The 21,195-nt window shown below is 46.5% G+C and overlaps 1 protein-coding gene across 9 annotated transcripts in view; it reads left to right on the forward strand.

The window, feature by feature from the left end:
• The window catches only part of tefu (Serine/threonine-protein kinase tefu), a 1,084,056-nt gene that overhangs the window by 987,718 nt on the left and 75,143 nt on the right, over positions 1 to 21,195 (forward strand). For all 9 annotated transcript variants that reach the window (XM_070538252.1, XM_070538256.1, XM_070538258.1 and 6 more), the window contains one exon: positions 1,607 to 1,772. In XM_070538252.1, the coding sequence (XP_070394353.1) occupies positions 1,607 to 1,772 (166 nt within the window). The remainder of the gene's footprint in view (positions 1 to 1,606; positions 1,773 to 21,195) is intronic.

Genomic DNA, 21,195 nt, shown 5'->3' on the forward strand with positions numbered 1-21,195 from the left:
TTAAGGCTGTGGTCAGTGCGGGCCGAAATACAACATGGAGGGGCAAGAAGGGTTTCTTTTGAAATAGGGTTCAAATGAAAAACATTGTGAAATAGAGAGAGACAGGAACATTTGCGATGTGCCGAAAGATCAGGTAGGTTAAGAGTTCGTTTCATTGAAGAGATACGGGAAGGCTTACTAGGTGTTCACTGTGCACAATGCGGCTGCGTCCCAATTTTTCAGGAGACGACTATCATAGCTAGGCATTCCAACGAAAGTACCAGAATTATCATTGAAGCAGCAGCGATTTCCGATGGTGACTCGGTTAGTAAGCCATCAATCGCACTAACAGACAAAGAACTGGTTTTCCTGAGATCGCACATGCGCTCTCGTTCATCTTGGGTAATAAATTCTGAATGCATTCTCATGTCGGGTTGCTGCTTGTAGAGGGCGCTTTTGTCTCGGTGTTTCAGGGTATATACGTTTGTTTCTGAAAATAAAAATCAGTTGGAAGTCAGCGCTTGTCTACGTCGTCCTTTTTTTGTGTCCTCCGTCTATCTATGCGCTGTAAGTGACAATTGATTTCATTTTCAGCTCGCTTCGGCGCTTCTGAAGCAGCCGACACAGCCGCTGTGTCCTCGTGATCACTCTTTCCACGTCACACCGACGGTGGCGCCAGATTTTCTAGTGGTGGAGCTTGCCCCCAATATCACAAGCTCTCAAATAAAAAATGTTGCTTGCGCTTACAGTTTTGAAATGACAGGTGATTGAAAGCGTTTGCCATTTTGAAAGAGCTACATGACCCTGCATTTCATTCTTTAAATGGACATTTCAAATAAAAGTTTTCAGCTAGATGCGGGAACGCACTGCCAACAAAAATTACACTGAAAATCTGTTTTTTGGACCCAAGTGTAGCCAAATTGTAACTTTTGACGCCAGCTTCAACGCAGTTAATTTTTTAGTGGTTTCAAGGGTGAGTGCATATATAATGAACTACTGATATAATGACCACTTTTTGTGGAACTGTCGAGTTCATTTTAAACAGGTTTGACTGTATTGGAGAAAAGCTCACCAAAAGAGCTTTGCCTTTGACTTGAGGAGCTTCTCGCAAAATCAGGTAACGCTGCTGTGTCGCAAAGCACGCTTTGAATCATTTCAGATGCTCCTTCTCTCCATTGTACCGTCTCTGTTCTCTTAGCACTCAGAAAAAAAAACAGCAGCTAATGCCCTTTATGCAGAACATGCACCTGCCGCATCACATTAATTCGTGTTCACGTTTGTGCCACATTAGTGTGTGTGTGTGTATTTGTACAGCATATACAGACAGGGCTTGAGGTTTGAAAAGAGCACGACTTTGTTTCTTCTGGACACTACTGGCACAATGTAAAAGAAAAAAAAAACATTTAATTCTGACCTAAAAATATGCAATAAAAGGTGGGACCTTTGCAGTACACTCAATATAGTCTTGCAAGTGAACTTGCATGATCTTGGTGAGAGTGCACATGTAAGTGTACGCTAATATGTATGTTTGCTAAAGTAAACACATGAGCATACACATAAACACGCACAAGCTTACACATTCCTTTTAAGCATTAAGAAGCTCACCATGTTGGCCTGTGGTGCGCAGGAGGTGCACAAGGGTGCTCCAGAGGAACGCCTTCGTGTCTACCAAAAAGTGTGCAGCCACTTCCGTCCAGTCTTCCGGTACTTTTTCTTCGAGCAATTTCCAGAGCCCAGCCGTTGGTTTGAGCGACGCCGGGCATATGTCCAGAGTGTGGCCACAGGATCCATAGGCAAGCGTACTTCTTTATTCATGGCCAACAGCTGATATCTTACAGAACACATGCAGCCTATTTTGTGTGTGCATTCACTAGCACGAGTGTACAAAAGGGAGAGGAACGGATGGGCCCTATTTTCTTTATGAAGCCAACAAATAATGAAGTGAAAGAAACAACCTAAAAGATGCCATTCTATCAATTAAAGGAGAACACTGCTTTGTTATCATAGTCTGTCATTCGTAGAAGTTGCAGCAGTCCAGCAGTCGCTGCACTAACTTTGGGTTTCCAGTCATCATTTTGCTTTTGTACGCATGTGTTCAGGCGGGATTGTTTGTGTGTTTGTCCCATGCATGTCACGTCAAAAGGAAACGCCAGCAATGTGCTTCAAGATACTTACAATGTTGCATAAAAGTTATTGAGAGTATGATGGGGAAGACCGAGTGATGCTGCCGTCCCAAGTGAGGAAACGTGACAGTGTTATGAAAGACAAAGCCTTCAAGCGAAGTGTAATAAATGTTAGTTTCATGCACGTAAGAGGAGCATTACAGTTGAACAAACTTAAAACAAAATTTAAGTGCCAAGAAAATATCATTTTCATAACCAGATCATGAGAAGCCAACAAACACTGACACCAAGGACAACATAGGGGAAATTACTTGTGCCTAATAAATGAAATTAGAAACGATAAATTAATGGAAATGAAAGTGGATGAAAAAACAACTAGCCGCAGGTGGTGAATGATCCCACAACCTTCGCATTTCGCGTGCGATGCATACCAATTAAGCTACCTCAGGGCCGTTTCCCCATCCACTTTCTTGGGTATTTATGTGTCCTAGTAGAACCCTGGGAGTGTTAGCCTGTGCCACCACATACAGACCTTGGCGGTGGATGTGGAACATCCTTTTTGCCACAAGCGTCACGAGAATGTGATCTTTTTGGATGTAGGCAACCGGTCAATAAACCCACAAGTGCTACCTTAAGGCATCAATGTTGCCAGATCCAAGACCCTCGTTATGTAATAAACAAGAAGAAAGGGGATTAACCGAGGGGCCTCATTTTTATTTGTCGTATCATAAGAAGCCAACAAACACTGACACCAAAGACAACATAGGGGAAATTACTTGTGCTTAATAAATGAAATAAAGAAACGATAAATTAATGCAAATGAAAGTGGATGAAAAAACAACTTGTCGCAGGTGGGGAACGATCCCAGAACCTTTGCAATTCGCGAAGGTTGTAGGACATTGACTGGGTCCAATATTCAGGACGTTGAACAAACACGAATATATTTACATAAGTACAAGAAAATACAAAGAAATACAGAGAAATACAGAAAAGTTAATAAAGTGGTAGTCGCTCATCATTCTCGCCGTCCGTAGCTCCTTTTATGCCGTGTATGATCTTTGTTTGGTCACGTCCCCCAATCCGGTGCCAGGGGGTTGATGACATCAGGTCCCACCAATCTGGTGTCAGGAGGCCACTGACATCAGGTCCCACCAATCCGGAGGTAGGTCGCCCTTTTCACCAACGCCGATCGTACTCTGAGAGGGTCATACTGAGCGGGTCATACTGAGCGCGTCTCTGGCTTGGACGCCTGTTTGTGCTGCTGACAGGTGACAGCTGTATCATTGCTAATGGCTGAAACCTCTCATGAATGGGGCACTCCCACGCTGGCAATAACTCATCCGTGTCGAGAACCATCCCGACAAGGCCGTTGGCCCTTTAACCACAATCGTGGAAGCCGTAGCCAAGAGGTGCGGTGGGGCGAATGGCCTTTCATAACAGCCCATCCACCACCAGGAAGAGGGCTCAAAAGGGGGCAGCTCATGGTGCCATGGCCGCTTAGCAGGCGCAGCTCCGGCTCGAAGTCCCAGGCTCGCCGGGAGAGTTGAAAGGCCGTTCACAATAGCATGTCCACCGCCAAGAAGAGGGCTCGAAAGTTGGCAGCTCATCGGTGCCCCTTGAAGAATCCTTGGCCACTCAGCAGGCTCAGCTCGAGCTAGGAGGGTCGAAATGCCGATCACAACAGCCCGTCCACTGCTAGGAAGAGGGCTTGAAAGGGGGGCAGCTCATCAGGGCCACTTGAAGAGGCCTTGGCTGCTCAGCAGGCTCAGCTCCGGCTCGAAGTCCGGGGCTCGCTTGGAGAATCACGTCCAAAGGCCATCTTGGAGGGAGGGTTGGCTGCAGGTCGTAGGCTCGGAACTGGCATTTTAGTGACCAAGTCCACACAACGCCCGAGCAGCGACAATGCAAGCGCCCAAAGCCCTTCCGAGATATACCAGGTAATATAATTAATCCCGAGGTTAGAACCAGCGAGTGCCAGAAAGGCAGCCATAGAGGAGCACTGCCCAAAAGAACCTAAACAAATTAATTAGTAAATAAATTTCAGACCCTAAACAAATTTTTAAATGGTAGGGTTCTGTAACGCTTTGGTCAATTTCGTTTCTATCGTGTCTCAAAGAAGGAACAACTCATAGAGCTCTGAGGCAAACAATAAACAAATAGAGATCGTTTTAAACATACATTAACAAATAATAATTAACATCCACGCACATCCCTATCAAGGCATTAAGACTTATCAAAAGACTAGCTCATGAGCCGGCTAGTTTCAGCCACATTTGTCTCTCCCCTTCAACACGGCCCCAAGACCACTGTCAATTTGGTCACTGTAAAGCGAGCTTGAAATTCAACGAACTGGGATCCTTCCCCAGCAACGTGTCCTGTGTCTCCAACTCCGCCCCTCTAAACTAAAAATTTCCACATAGCTCGTGATTCACAAGTCACCAAAATGAAAGAAAAAGGCACCCTTTTGAACCACGGGATTCGTCACAGCGATTGAAATGGACAAAGGGATCAATGCCGCATGCCAAGTTACTTGTTTGGTCAGTACCACGTGCAGTGCCAGTGCCTCTCAAGTGAAACGTACTGGGCTCTGCTGACCACGTTACTTTAAGCTAAATTAATTCATAGAGTGCTATTTAAAACCTGAAAAAAAAAAAGCTACACTCAATATACCTGCAAAACCTTTGAAAAAAATTGCTTTCCTCACGAGAACTATTAGAATGAAAAGTAAGACGTTCTTAATAACCAACAAAAAAATGCCTCACGTACTAATTCCAAAAAGAAACAAAAATAACAACAAAATAAGGACTTATACAAGCGTTCAATTATACAATTACTCTTTCTTAATGCGCGCTCGAATGGGTCGCTGACTGACAGCCTTCGGGCCACGCTTGCGGTACCTACATTTTTCTCTGCCATCATCCGTCACTCCATGTGCTCGCGGCATGCTGTCTCGTCCCTAAGGGAGACACCGTAAATGCAGGAATAGCCATTTTCCCTTTGTTCTCGCTCTCGCAGCACATTCCACCTCAGTGACCATTCGAACGACCCGGTTCCGACATGCATGTCTCAGCCCAGTTGAACTTTTCTGCCGCCCCTTTACTCGCAGAGACGCGTTCTCTCCTGTCCTTATCAACCTTTCGTGATGCCTCCATTTTCTGAATTGTCACAACGAACCCTTTTCGGCTCTGCGCAATGGCCTGTCCCTCTGTCTCACGTGGTGATGGGGCATCTTTCGCGAGGTTTTGATGCGTCGAGTACTTAGCTCCTTTGATCCTGCGTCGCCTGAACCAATTTTTCTCTGCCAGGTGGTCATCGAATGTACCGCTAGAAACACCAAGCATCAGGTTACTGCCGTGCTTGGCCACCATGGCATTCTCTTCTTTTGGCAATTCCGGAACGCTGCTCAAGTGCGGTGGTATGAGGAAGGTTTTCAGCGCCTCTTTTACACTGTTAGGTCTACTGAACCAAGCCTTGTCCCTGCAAGGAACACCTTTCGGAAACGCCACTGTCTCTTCTTCGCTCTTTATCCTTGGCAGTGCCAGAGAGTCACTCAAGCGCTGAGGCACAAGGAAGGTATGCAGCCCTACACTGGCCCTCATAGGGTTGCCGGAACAAGCCTCATCCCCGCAAGGACGGCTCTCCGGGATGGCCGCTGGCTCGGTTTCGGCATACGACTGCACTGCGATGTCACCGATGCTGGAGCCTGGAGTCTGCTAGAGCCCTGTCAGAGCTAGATGCTAGAGCCCTGTCAGGTCTTGTCTCGGCTCGGCCGCCACCGTATCTGCGTCTATCCTCCATGATTCCGGAAAGTCGCCCAAGTGGTCGGATACGAGGAAGGTCTCCTGCACCTCCTTAATGTTCTCATGGCTACTGGAACAAGCCTCGTCCTTGCTGGGGACGCCCTTCAGAATGGTTCCTCTCTGTAGACCGCCAACGGCCTCACTTTCGACGCGCTCTGTCTCTGCGGACTTTGCCACCTCGCACTATTTGTGCTCATTGTTTACTTGCACAACCTCACCCTCTTCGACAGGAGAAATTTTGCACTCGACATTCAAGTTTTCCTTCATGCGCTCAGCAGGAATACCAAAATGCCGGGATAATGCAGTCTTGGCTTTATCATAATTCTGGAAATTTTTCTCAGAAAGGCGAGCCAAGCAACAGGTCACATTACAGGGGAGTACCCCCAGCAACCCTACCAACCAATGGTCATGGTCCAGCTGTACTTCTGCGCAAACCTTCTTGAAAAAATTCAAGAAAACTTTCTTTGTTTTCGCCATCCTCAAATACGTGCAGCCTAGACCATGCCTGCAGTGCCCTTAGATACTGAAGTTCCCTGTCCAATTCTTCCATCTGTATTCTGAACTGTCGCGTTCGCTCCAGACTTTTTTTTTTGCATTCTTCCCGCTCTTGCTTTCTCTGGTGCTGAATATATTCCCAAGCCTCCATGATCTCCTCGTCATCTCGGCCGCTTGCCTCTATTGTGTCAGTGACCTCTGCCTTCTTTAGCTCTTTCCCAAAATCAATCCCGAAATCCCTGCATATCGCGTTTAGATCCATTCTGTGCAACTTCCTCCAATCCATGGCTACCTCTTTTGTGCCGACAAGTTTCTCAGGGAATTAAGTGTAGAAGCAAGGTACCTTTCGACAAGGCTTCCTACACCCTTGTTACCAGAAAGAACCACGTTAAGCCTGGCAACTTTCAAGGAGAAAAGGTCGTGTATTCACCACACCAAACTGAAGCGCTGCGCAGACTATCTCACAACTGCCATCCAATGTTGCGACTCGGGGTTCGAAGACGCGGAATCCTCTTTTCTCGTGGATGGGTGAGTGAATGTGAGGCTGGGTTTGATATTCAGGACATCTGACAAACGCAAATATATTTACATAAGTACAAGAAAATGCAAAGAAATACAGAAAAGTTGACAAAGTGGTAGTCGCTCATCACTCCCATTACCCGCCGTGGTTGCTCAGTGGCTATGGCGTTGGACTGCTGAGCACGAGGTCGCGAGATCGAATCTCGGCCACGGCGGCTGCATTTCGATGGGGGCGAAATGCGAAAACACCCGTGTACTTAGCTTTAGGTGCACGTTAAAGAACCCCAGGTGGTCGAAATTTCCGGAGTCCTCCACTGCGGCGTGCCTCATAATCAGAAAGTGGTTTTGGCACGTAAAACCCCATAATTTAATTTTTTTTTAATCACTCCCATTGTCCGTAGCTCCTTTTATACCAGGTCTGATTTTGTTTAGTCACCCCCCAATCCGGTGTCAGGAGGCCACTGACATCAGGTCCCACCAATCCGGAGGTAGGTCGCCCTTTTCTAAGTTCTAAGTTTTGCCAGCCAAGCTTCACGCAGCTCCTTGCCCTACGGCTACATGTGAATAAGGCTGACACCGGGCTCCATTGCATATGTCCGGCACTGCGGTACCGAGCAGTAGCCTACCATGCTGCATGCCTCCAAAGGCAGCCACTACCTATTATAGTAGTTTCATATTATAGTAACTTCAAATGTTGTCAAGTTGACACCCAAGGCGGTAAAGCCTCACCACTTAATCAGAACCACAGTGCAGGTGGGACTTTAAACTTTTGTTTTCAGCTCGTTTCGGCGCTTTCGAAGCAGCCGACAGCCGCTGTGTCCACATGATCCCTCATGCCACGTCACACCGACGGTGGCGCCAGCTTTTCCAGTGGTGGAGCTCGCCGCCAGTACTAGAGGACAAGCTACCCATAGCATAGAGTTTCTCACTATAGTGAGAACTATAGTGAGTTATAGTGAGAAACTCTATGACCCATAGGGCCCACGCATTGAAATCGGGAACCGCAAGAGTGCCGCTAGACTAGCGCCGCCATGTTGCTACGCGCTGAGATTGCCAGCTCTCGAGACGCTTGCTAGACTTGTGGCAGTAATCTGGCAACCAAAGCAGCATAGCAGCATGGCGTCTCACTTGTAGTGTCAATGGTAGTGTCAGTGCCTCCTCTATTCTTTAGCGCCCGGCAGTACGCTCTCCCAATGCCGTCATACTTCCTCTTTTTTACTGCTCTCGGCAGCCGCGCGGGGTAGCCACGCAAACAGGGTAGCTCCTGCAGCTGGCGCGATCCTCTCATATTTTTTTCTCATACATTGTCAGAGGAGGGCACTGGTTCTGTTCAAGTGCATCCTCACTGTGTGCTTTTTTCTGTGTGAACGCATTTCATCTGAAATGGCATACTATTGTGTCCCTCTCTGCAAGTCTGACGAGAAGAAGAAAACATCCGGGATATTGTTTCACGAGGTGCCGTCAGACTTGGAGTTGAGGCAAAAATGGCTTGCTGCAGTCCGGCGGGACGGATGGACCCCAAACGACCCATCGTGCTACTCAAAGGTTTGTAGCCGGCACTTTAAGCAAGAAGATTTTATCGAAGGCAAGTGACGAAGGCTCAAGAAGGGTACTGTGCCATCCTTGTTCGACGATTATTGCCGTCATTTTCAGCCAAAAGCTGTACAGAAGAGAAGTTTATGAAGTGTAATCAAGTGAGCATGTGTTACCGTTGTGCTACAGACGGACGCTTCTCAAGCTGTCACGTCCCCATCGATCTTGCTGCCATCTTTAATCTCTGGTAAACCAGTGGCTGAGGAGGAAGAAGACGCTTCCATGGAGGTGTCATTTTGCGCACGTGAGCCAGCGGGCCAGCGGGCCAGTGCGACACCCGGTATTGTGGAGACAAGGTGAAGCGTGATCGAAGTGTCCAAATGGATAGCAGGGCACCACCAAGCTTGCTTATTGCGGAAAGGACAAAATTGAAGCAGAAAGAAAGAGACCTCAAGATACAAATCCAGCAACTTCGACAGAAAGTTGACAGATATAACCTGAAGCTGAATCGCCTGAAAGAGGACAGCCTTACGGATGAAATTTGTTACATAAGAAAGGCAGCCTTGGAGAAGCAACCTGCTGCGTTCTCTCTGCTCGACCAGATCAGAAACTTCCAGAAGAAAAGACCAACTTGGGGGTGTCTGAGGAAACAACTCGCCACCGTGTTGTTCTCAGGCACTTATCAACAAGGGCCTATGAGCATATGCGGTGCAAGGAACTTCTGAAACTGCCTAGCAGTAACACTTTATCTGTATATGTTGGTATTCAGAAAGGAGAGACGGGCTTCACAAAACTTGTTGAAGCACGGCTAAAAACAGAATGCCAGAATTTGCAGGCACCCCAGTCCAGGGTGTGCTCTCTTATCATTGATGAGATGCGAGTGAAAGAGAAACTGCTGTACCACAAGCAGCAAGATTGTTTTGTGGGCCACGCAGACCTTGGCTCGGCAGACGACAAGGACATTGTGTTTGCAAACTCGCTCCTGTGCTTCGTGATGAGCGGATTCTCCACGTCCTACAGAATCCCGGTAGGCTACTTTTTTACCGAAGGGCTGACTGGCGCTCAACTCCATGAGCTCGTTCTCTTCATCATGAAAAAAGTGGAAACTTGTGGGTTTCGCATCACAACGCTCATTACAGACAACCACTAAGTAAATGTGCATGTGTCTAAGCTACTGGGATATGGCTGTCTCACTTATCAGATTGAACATCCCTGTGACCCTGAGCGACCCCTTTTCCTAGGCTTTGATCCGTGCCATGTTCTGAAAAATGTGCGCTCCCAGTTCTTGGCCCATAACATCGGGCCGAAAGGAGAAATATCATCTTTGCATCTCAATGCTGTCTATGAGCTTCAAAAAGACTTGACATATATATAAGACCAGTGCGCTACCTCAGTCGCAAGCATGTCTGCCCAAAGAATTTTGAAAAGATGAATGTCGGAAGGGCCGTGCAGGTGCTGTCTCCTGCTGTAACTGCTGCCTTGGAGCACCTGAAAGAACAAGCAGGTCACACTTGCAGCATGTCATTTGCAAGCACAGGCCCTAGTATTACATTCATGAAGCACATTTACTGTTGGTTTGTTCTTCATGATGCAAGCAACACAACGCAGCACCTTTGTCAGAACTTTGCAGGTGCCCGGCATTATGATGACATTGATGATGACCGGCTCGAGTGGCTTGAAGCTACTATGCCGATGTACTTGGAGGACATGAAAAAGAGATGTAGCCATCCGAAGGAGTTTTTGACCAACGAAACATATAAAGCATTTCTCATCACTACGTATTCAACTGTGGCATGCACCAAGTATCTGCTGAGTATTGAGAAGTTTTCATTCGTGCTTAATCGCAAATTTAACAGTGACACCATAGAATCTCTCTTCAGGACATTGCGTATGTCTTGGGGTTGTAATGATAGCTTGGATATCCATGCAGCCCTTTCAGGACTTGAGAAAGTGCTTAAAACAGGAATTGCTGCCTCAAATGCACTTTCCAATGTTGCTCACAACGAGACTGCAGGAATGTCCACTGCATTGCTTCGAAAGACACCGGCAGAACAAGTGCAGCCACGGTTAGAAATTGCAAAAACTGCAATGACTGTTCTAGAATGACTGAATGCTACGCTCCTGCCTCTGCACTTGCCCACCCTTCAGATTTCCACGACAGTGTACGTTGGAGGCTACATTGCTCATGTTATAACAGAGCAAATGATCTGCGAAAACTGTGTAGCTCTTTGCACAAAGCCAGTAACAAATCAGCCACTCCTGACATTCACTCGCAGCCAAGATCGAGGTGGATTGCTTTATCCTTCGTACCAGCTCCTATTTGTCCTTGACACCCTGTGGACGTTTGCCGAACAGGCACTGAAGGAAAATTGTGCCCTTGAGAAACCCCTCACTAGTCTCGTAGAATGTGCAGTTGCTGCTCTCTGTGGTTCCAACCTGTTGAAATATGAGAGCAGTGACGAGCCACATGGGCTGAAACTCATGGAACTGATTTCTATGCGGTTCCTGCGACCTCTTCTATTGAAATGCATTCTCCGTGACGGACAAGCATGATGCCTATAGGTACTTCGCCAAAAAGCCCCTTTCAAGGAAGTGCCTCAAGCTTTGAGACAACAGCGAATATAATAAATACTGCTGTCATTTTTCGTACGCACCATGTTATACATTGCTGTGTGGGCAGCCCCAGAAACGCATCTGCTGGTTTTTCCTTTAAACCGAAAGCGAGCTCGCACACTGCTGGGCGGCGCCGCATAACAGCATTAGATACCGTTTTCATTTCACAATTTGTACAGCAAGGAACAAACCATATATATGTGTGTGTACCTCTGAGCTGCGAAATTAGACATTAAAGAAATGTGGGCGGTGCGGCCAAGACGAAGAAGCGCGCGTTGAGGGCTGCACTTGCCAGTCGAGCCCGGCTGTGGATGTGGGAGGAGTGCCCTGTTTAGGTAGCGACGGAATGCTGTACTCGCGGCGGCGGACACCTATTGTTGTAGTGCTCGTCTGCCGGGCACTGAAGTATGGAGGAGGCATTGGTAGTGTGGTGATGTGTGTGGTGTTTGTGCAGCCATGTGTTTGTGCTTTATAAGTTGGTTCTTTATTCTATGTTGCGCAATGGTGTGGGTGTGGTCGATGTTGGCCGTGCAAGTGGCAGTTATGCAACTGAAGGATGATTGTGTTGAAGTTTCCGGCGATATATGGTTTTCAGCGGTCACGTCTGTTGCAGCAGTCACTCAACGAGGTTACGAGTTAGGAGCTCGAAGCTGTGGTCATATTTCTCATTGGTGTTCCGTAATTCTCTTCGCACTGGCGTGGTATGTTGCAGAAGCCGCTGGGCACTTTTTTCGTTGCGGGGGGCTTGGTGGAGGCCGCGGAGGCACCAGTCGGCAGCGTCAGAGCGTTCCAAACAGAAGCAGGGCCGCGGTCGAGTGCAGCATTGCAGTTGCGTTCGAGGATGACCGTGCCTGGTTTAGCCGGAGCCACGCAGTCAGATGGATCGCATTTGCAATTTGCTTTCCTTTTTAAACCTTATATGCGTGCTTCATTATGTCAAGAGATAACGAAATGCACAGCTCACATTCCGAAGAAGTGGGGGTCATGTGCAGTAATGGCATGAGGTATAGGAATAAATGAACTGTGTGGCATAATTAGGGGTTAAATAAAAATTGCTAGACCTTTGCTTTGTGCCTTTCTCAAGGCCATATATTGAATGCTAACAAAATTTCCCTGATGCCCTAATAATAGCAGCAATTTGATCGTTAGGGAGAATGTGGGTCACATTATTCGTTACGTGCAGCACATTTTTTTGTAGGTTAATTGTGTGTTTTGAAAATATTTACGGATTAGCCGTTTTCTTCCCTATTTTTATGCATCATACACCTGAGATGTAGTTGGTTTTCCAGATCCCCTGGGTGAATAAAGCAAAACACATTGTTTATATTTGCTTGGATTAGGAAGCATGTTATTGATTGTCAATGTCTTCGAGCTAGCTCAGCTTTCTATTGTCGCGTGCCTCCAATCTGAATGACGGTTCAACTGAGAGCGGGAGCGTTCTCTTTGATGACTGGCCTTCATCTGTTGCATATGAGGCCATTCTCTTTCGCCTGGGCTGCTCGGGTGTAGGCTGCTCGTAGAGATACTCCGAAAAATACGGCAAAAGATTGTGGGTACCGCATCAGACCGAAGCGCAGGCTTTCCACGCTGTGTATAGATACTTCCTGGCCTTTGATTATATGCACATAATGCCTTAGTATGTAATTTGCAAAGGGCTGATTGGTGCGGTGAAGATTGAGCTCCCGCACACGTCGCCTTTCTTCATCGTTAGAGACTCCAAAGAACGAGAGCTTGGCCTGACCTTTCAATCTACTGTATACGGTGATGCAACCCGCTACACAACAGTAGTTCTTTCGCTGAGGTGTGCTCATCCTCTCATTCTTCGAACACTCTGCCAAGTCGCGGAGTTGCAAGGGCCGTCTGCACGCGTAAACACCGTGCAGACGGCGTCGTTTTATGGAAGCGAGGAACCTCAATTCATGGCAAAGCACTAATTTTATTGTACTCTCTTTTTTTGGCACATACTAGGAACAAAAATTGATGAAACAAACACAAGCACGACGGTGTGTCGGGCAGATGACAGCTCGGCACTGCTGTAACCACCGTCAGTAGGCGTAGTTCCGCCGGGCCACCATGGCACCGGATTGGCCAGAACATCAGAAGAAGGAGGGACTTCAAGAAGAAGGTGACTGCAGCGCCTCCGCAAATTTCAACGTTTTTTGCTTCACTCACGCCGCTTGCTGGGGCCTTCGTTGGACCCACTCTCTCATTCTAGTACACTCTATTACAGCTTCCAAGCTCTTAAGCAGTGATCCTGAAGAATTTGACCGTGTGCTCCAGTTTGTTCTGGCGTATGTGCTTCTTCGAGTCAAACATTGTCGAGAAATTCGAAGGCTTCAGCATGAGGCCAACAAGGCATTGAGCCGCCACTGTGCAATTAAATAGCTTCTCCTGGCTAACGCGCTCACGATTAGCGCTCTAGCCATGCATAGCGGCAAGATCGCGTGCTGATCTCTACGAAAATAAAGAGCTCCTTTTACAAAATTGAAGAATACATTAGTTGTTTTTATCTACAAGTTAACTTAATATCGTCAGAATGTGGTGGTCACGGTGGGGACATTGGAAGCGAGAGTACGCATTCGACAACCAAGTGAGTTGTAATAATTGTAAGAGTGCACTAAGCCACGAGAAAGAGCAATTTTTTAAAGAAAGTGAAGAATATATTGTTATTCATTAGGAATCCATTTAGTCTCGTCAAAATGTGGAGGCATTTGGAACGAGAGTACGCACTTGACGGCCAAGTGAGTGACGAGAATGCGCTACCTTGCGAATGGCATTAAGCGATAATGCCATTAAGCATGTCCGTGGGGCACCCCGCAAATGACATTAAAGTTTAAGGCATGAGCCAGTTAATGTCATTTTCTGTGCCCCTGTGGCAAGGGTATTAGTTGTATGAACTTTATGCATAATACTCTTTGATAATCATCATCATCAGCCTGGTTATGCCCACTGCAGGGCAAAGGCCTCTCCCATACTTCTCCAGCTACCCCGCTTTGTTACGCTTTGTTACGGTGCTTTAAAGGAATGGGTCTAGAGGACGGTGTTGGTACGTTTTTTCGTACCACCCTAATCCAATACCCCCCACCCCCCTTTTTTTTGCAATTCCTTCCCATGATAGATTGACCAGTTCAAGTTGTGAACTTGTCAATAGCTGTCATAGGAATTACTGTAATAAGCACAATTCCACGATGGGATTGTTTATCTTTGTATCGTAACACTGAAAACTACATAGAACCGTATTTTGTATATGTGAGAGAAGTATAGGCCTTTTGCACATGTGCAGTACACAAAGTAGTTGCTACAACATGAACTGCATTGAGGGCCACACAACACATACGTAATTAAAGGTGAAAAATATAGAATGAAGCTTCAACATATGCTCTGTAGCACTGTAATGTATAACATATATTGTATGTCTGCACTAAATGTTCAAAAAGGCAATGCATCAATGTCCAATTTGCCTTCAAGTTTATTATCAAGTTAAAGTTGCCTGAAGTTTATTATGAGCATATGTACAACAGGAATCTGCTGACACACCCGCAGTCAAAGTGGCTGTTCGAGGTGTGCTGGCTGCCTCAGCGTAAGAAAAAGAAAGAAATTGGGTGAATGTCAACACCAGCGCCGCTGTTTCTTGCCCCTGACCTGTACTTGCCTCCGCGGTATCTTTGCTTGTTGGAGTCTGCACAGGTGAGGTGGCATGGCAAGGCTTAGGAGTCATCCGAGAGAAAGAGTATTGTTTACATGGACAAGTGGCTGTTCACATTGCCTGTCGCATTCCCTCAAATGCTTCCTTGGTGACTTGGGTGACACACCCGCAGTCAAGATGGCTGTTTGAGGTGTGCTGGCTGCCTAAACATAAAAATAAATTAGACGAATGTCAATACCAGTGCTATTGCTTCTTGCCTGTTACCTACATTTGCCTTCACAGCCTCTTGGCTTGCGGAATCTGCATGAGGGAGCTGCTGTGGCTAGGCGTAGGCATTGTAGGCAAAAAGACAGGGACAAAGCAAAGGAGCAACACAAGGACAAGCGCTTTCTAACAACTATTTTTATTTTCGAAGAACCACCTGCTTAAATACCCACAGATCTGCGCCATCCACTCAACAGAACAGGCCAATAGCGCATATTTACTTGGAAGTCTGAAAATATTTGTTCACATGCTTCATTCTAACCTACTGACTACATATTGCACAAATCCCTTGGAGAACACCAGATCTTTATGCCACCGTAGGTGAATGTGTGAAATCGGTGGAAATGTAACTGTGGCGCAGTGGCCTTGAGTGAATGTTTGCAAGACCCCAAGCGGTCTCACAATTCAAACATGATCTCTCCTTATGGACATTTTAATCACGATGTACACATGACGTATTTGGATGTCAGAACAACATTTGGCCATTGTTTGAACAAACTCGGTACATTGTGTGTGGTGTGCACTTCATTCTGTGGTGAGAACAGCATGAAAATGAGCTGGAGTATTTTTAATGAATCTGCAAAGCACAAGATCGTGGGGGGAAGGAGGCACTTCATTGATTGTCATGTCTGCAAGGCATTTTCATTTCATTTCATTTCATTTTATTACCTTAAAGACCCACGAGGGGTATTACATAAGGGGTGGGTACATATATTTTGGTGAGCGAGCGTTAACAGAACGAAACATGACTGGTAACATTATTGGCAAAGTTGGATGAGCACGTGATGGCTGCGATGTCGTTGGGTAGGTCGTTCCAGTCTGCTGCAGTACGGGAGAAAAATGTTGCGGCAAAAGTGGTAGTTCGGGCACGAGATCGGGCAAACTTGAAGCGGATGACGAGTGCGATGAGATATGCGGGCTGGAGGGACGATGTAGGGTGCGCGACCTAGTGAACTATGAAAAAATTTATGAAACAAGCAAAGGCTGGCAATGCGGCGACGAAGTGATAAGGGCAATAAGTCGGATTCAGCTTTCAAAGCTGACACACTGATGTCGTAAGAATATGATGAATGAATGAATCTGGCTGCTCTGTTTTGGACTGATTCGAGTGCATTTATAAGGTAAGCTTGGTGCGGGTTCCAAATGGGTGAGGCATATTCTAATTTTGGTCTGACAAGGGATTTGTACGCTAATAATTTCACATGTTTAGGGGCTTGGCGGAGATGACGTCTTAAAAATCCAAGTGTTTTATTAGCGGATGAAATGATGTTCGTAACGTGTGTACTCCAGGACAAGTCGCCACACAAGGTAATGCCTAAGTACTTGTAGGATAGGACCGGTTGTACAGGGACGTTAGCTATGACGTATGGGAAATGAAGTGGGTTACGGCGACGCGTGAAGGACAAGATATTGCATTTTTGAGGGTTAAGTTCCATTAACCAATTGGCACACCATTCCTGAATGCGGTTAAGGTCGTCTTGAAGAGATGTTTGGTCAAAAGCGTTATTAACCTTGCGATAAATTACACAATCATCGGCGAACATGCGAATATTACTAGAGACATGCGTTGGTAAATCGTTAATATAAATTAGAAACAGAAGCGGACCGAGGACAGACCCTTGCGGGACACCTGACGTTACTGGGATAGGACTGGAGTTGTGATTGTTAACGGTAACGTACTGTGAGCGGTTAGTCAAGAATTCTTCTATCCATTTAAAGATATTAGAGGGAAGGTTCAAATATGAAAGTTTAAGTAGTAGGCGTTTGTGAGGAACCTTGTCAAACGCTTTTGCATAGTCAAGAAAAATAGCATCGGTCTGTACGTTAGAGTCAAGATTTGCCTGCAAATCATGAATAAAAATGGCCAGCTGTGTTTCGCATGAGAAGCCTTTTCGAAAACCATGTTGCGCAGAATGAAAAAAGTTGTGACAATCGAGAAAGCTCATGACATTGGAGTAGATGACGTGTTCCATGAGTTTGCAGGGTACGCTGGTGAGGGAAATGGGACGGTAGTTAAGGGGTGAATTTTTTTTACCTGACTTGAAGACTGGAACGACCTTACCGCTTTTCCACTCGCGTGGTAGTTGACCTGTTAACAGTGACTGTGAAAAAAGTAAGCATAAAAATTGCGCACAAATATCCTTGTTATTCTTCAAAAACTTTGGGTTAATATTGTCGATACGGGATGAAGATGAAATTTTCATGGTTTCAATTAGGGACGAAATGCCAGATGACGTGAAGACAACTGGTGGCATAGCATAATTTATTACTACTTTATTTTGTCAACATGGCAGTTCTGAAAGGAAAGGTTGTTGGTGCTGACGATGAATTCATTTATTTTCACCACTATGAAAGCCACCAAAGTCATGCAGCATTGTTCATATATTGATGAGCTGTTTGGAAGCAGCAGGTGTCGGGAATGGCCAGTGTCAACAAGCAAATGGTAGCTGTCATTTTGACCCACAACATTGCTGCCACCTGCTGCAACCAGGTGGAATGAATGAATGAAACCACGTTTATTCCACATTAAAATGCGTCGAAGACGCTGCGGTGGAAAGAGGAGGGGTGTTATTGGAAAAGGGGAAGGGTAAGGCTGCCTCCGTTTTATTAATGAACGTACTGGAGGCAGCTAAGTGGGGGCGGCATGACGCTTGTGGCTGTCGCGATGCTATCAGAAGGATGATGATGGCCTCAGAACCAGCAGCTGATGGGGTCAAGCCACTTCTCAGTAGGTGAAGATTGCAAGCACTTGCGTTAAGGCAGTGCCTGGCTAATGACCAGAACCATAGATAAGGTTAGTCTGCTGTGCTGAGTGATGTATCAGGTGCCAGCGCCTTAGAGAAACAACTTCTACAGACGGTTCTGGTTTTTTTTTTTTTTTGATGCTGAACAACTTCGTAGCTTGCATGCACCAATTCTTCTCAGTTGTCACATGACCCATGCGGTTGATGGTGACCTTTAAGTTTCAGAGGGGCAATCCAGGGAAAGAAATATGTTAGCTGAGATTGTTTGCACAAGCATTGTCGCCTGGCTGGCGGGTCGATCAACATAGCATGTCGACACAGACAACTTTCGAGCTTGAGGTGAAGAGTAACAATCAGCTTTGTTGGACACTTGCGCCTTTATATCAGCCTCCCAGCTGACAGGCTTACACAGCATGGTTGCCAATCTTAAGGATCCTGGTTGCCAAGCGCGATAAATCTTTCTCCCTTTAACAACAGAAATCAAACAAGCAACATAAAACAGTTCTGATTGAATTAAGCAATTTGCTGAAAGTCCTTTTTATATGCGAGGCCAATGGACTTTTTTCTTAACCGGGTGCTCCGACGAAGCCCAGCGTCACCCAATTTGGCATTCTTGTTTGCCAGAGGACTTTGCTGCCCTACCGCAGGGATCCCTTGACGTGTGTGGACAGCAAGGATTAGACCTTCACATGTGGGGCTCCAGTTGCTTTGCGACTCCTGTGGTGTCACGAGGCCTGGAAGAGAAGAGAAGCACAGATGTCAGCACTGTCTTCCAAACATTTAGGAATGGTTTGTAGTGACGGTTGGAACTCTTCGTTTGTTTGGAGTAGATGTTGCCGATTGCGATGAAGCTTACCCCTGTCTTCCGTACGGACCGTGTATGAGCGAGGGGCGATGGCTTTCTTTACAATGGCTTTCGTGTTCTACCTGGTCTTGTACAGCAGCCTAACGGTATCACGTTCACCCAACTCTTGAAGTGGACGCCTCTGAGGGTGGGCTTGCGTGTGCTTTTTCACCTCTGGTGCCCTATGGTCTGCGAAGTCAGGTAGCCTTCCTCTCAACCTCCGGCCCGTGAGAAGCTGGCATGGGGCTTTTCTGCCTTCAAGTGGTGCTCTCCTGTAATTGAGAGTCCCGATACAAAAGTCTTCATTCGCATATACTGCCTTCTTGAGATGTTTTACCACGTTCACTCCTTTCTCAGCCAATCCGTTTGAGTGTGGAAAACTGGGGCTAGAAACAATGTGGGTAAATTCACACTGTCTTGCAAAAGCCCAAAATTCCTGCGATGAAAACTGTTGTCTGCCGTCCGTACATACTTCAAGCAGGAATGCCATGTTGTGCAAATATCATGGCCAGCTTTTCTTTTACACAGTGGCTGTTAGTCTGAGAAAGTGGCTCTACATCGGGGTAGCTAGAATAGGCATTGTAGACTGCAAGGTAGTTATTGATAAAGGTAAAATCAGACATCCACCCGTTCGTAGCAATTGCTACAAAGGAAACCTACAAAGGTTTTCTTTGTGGCAATTGCCACGAATGGGTGGATGTCAGATTTTACCCTTATCAATTACTTCTCTCCACCTTGCGGGTTTCCGCAGAACTACTACGTCATGCAAGGTAGTTATTTCCAGCATGCTCGAACGAGTCCACACGGACCCCAGCCCATAGTAATGCGGGACAATTTCTTTGCATCAACAGTTCACTTGGCTGCTTGTAAGCAAAACGGGGGCAGGTTGGGCACCTAAAAGCCTGCTCGGTTATTTCTGCCGCCATACGAGGCCAATACATCAGTACTCTCGCCATTGCCTTGCATTTTCCAACACCCAAGTGACCCTCATGTAGGCGCTGCAGCATTTCTTTTTGCAGGGACTTCGGAGTGATAACTCTAGAACCACACAACAGTATGCCTTCTACACATGATAGCTTTGCTTCAAAGGGAGCTAGCTTTCCTATTATGCTGCGGCCACGTCGAAGTGCTTTGATGACTTGCCTTAGCTCCTCATCTTCATTAGTTTCTTTCGCTATCCACTTGGCTGTTGTGGCACTGACGAGTGTGGAGAGGACAGCCACTGCATGGATGACCACATGTTCTAACTCACTCTCAACCCGCTTATTGCTGTCGCATCTGATTTTTGAAAAAGCATCGGCCAGAGCAAGGTCTTTTCCGGGGATGTACTGCAAAAAATGTTGAACGGCATGAGGCGCAGAAAGAAGCACTGCAGGCGAGTAGGCATGTCTTACAGGTTCTTCTGAGCAATGGCTATAAGTGGTTGATGGTCCGTTTCAACAATTACGTAATTGTTCACACACAAACGTTCACATACGAACGTGACTGCCAAAGGCAAAGCGTACCTGGTTTTTGCGTCGGCTCGCACACGCGAAGCATAAGCAACTGGCCGCCAGTGCTCACCATGCAACTGTAAACGTTCCGCCCCTAGTGCCAAGCTGGATGCGTCCGCTGTTATCTTGGATTGCTTTGACGGATCAGAAATGGCAAGCACAGGTGCAGTTGACAACGTTTCACACAGTTTCTTCCATTCTTTGTCATGGCCACCTGACCATTCGAACATGCAATTGTGTTTTAATAGGGCTCGCAGATTCTTGGTCTTCTCAGACAGGTTTTGAGTGAACCTTCCAAAGTAATTTACTGTGCCCAGTCGTTTTAAACACCTTGTTTTGACCTTGGGGGTGGCAATTCCACTACACACTTAACTAACCTTCCGTCTGGCTTAATTCCGTCTGCCAAGATGACGTCGCCTAAGAACTTTACTTCGTTCGTGCTGAAGACACACTTTTCATGGTTGAGTGTTAATCCTGCCAATTTTGCTGCCAATAGTGCTGCTCGTAGGCGCTTATCATGTTCCTCTTGCGTTATGCCCCACACGAGTATGTCGTCGATGTAGACACGGGTATCGTCTAGGTCATCAAAAATTTTGACCATCGCTTTCTGGAGCACTTCATTCGCGGTGCGTATCCTGAAGGGCAGCCTTCAAAAGCAGTACTTTCTGAACGGCATGGCAAAAGTGCAGATTTTTGAAATTTTTTCATCCAAGGGGATTTGATGAAAACCACAGTTAGCACCTAGCTTGCTGAATACCTTTGCATTTGCAAGCTCAGACTCTATTTCTTCTCTGGACAGCAGCTGATAATGATTGCGCTCCACGCACCAGTTAACATGTCTGAGATCCATGCAAACAAGCAAACAGCCGTCTTTTTTTAGGGCGATGACAAGGGGGCTTTCCCACTCAGCGGCCTCTTGCATTTTTTGGATGATTCTTTGATGTTCCATGCGGGTCAGCTCTTGGTGCAGTGGCTCACGAAGCGCATGCGGAATTCGGCATGAGGGCATCGACACTGGGATTGCTCCTTCATTCAGCTCAAGGCTGTAGGTTTCCTATATGCAACCTAGGCCTTAGAACAGCTGCGGAAATTTGCCAAAAACTTGCGTTGTCAAATCAGCAGGCCTTTGAATCGTTTGTACC

Source organism: Dermacentor albipictus, chromosome 5 (assembly GCF_038994185.2).
Source record: "Dermacentor albipictus isolate Rhodes 1998 colony chromosome 5, USDA_Dalb.pri_finalv2, whole genome shotgun sequence".
NCBI lineage: Eukaryota > Metazoa > Arthropoda > Arachnida > Ixodida > Ixodidae > Dermacentor > Dermacentor albipictus.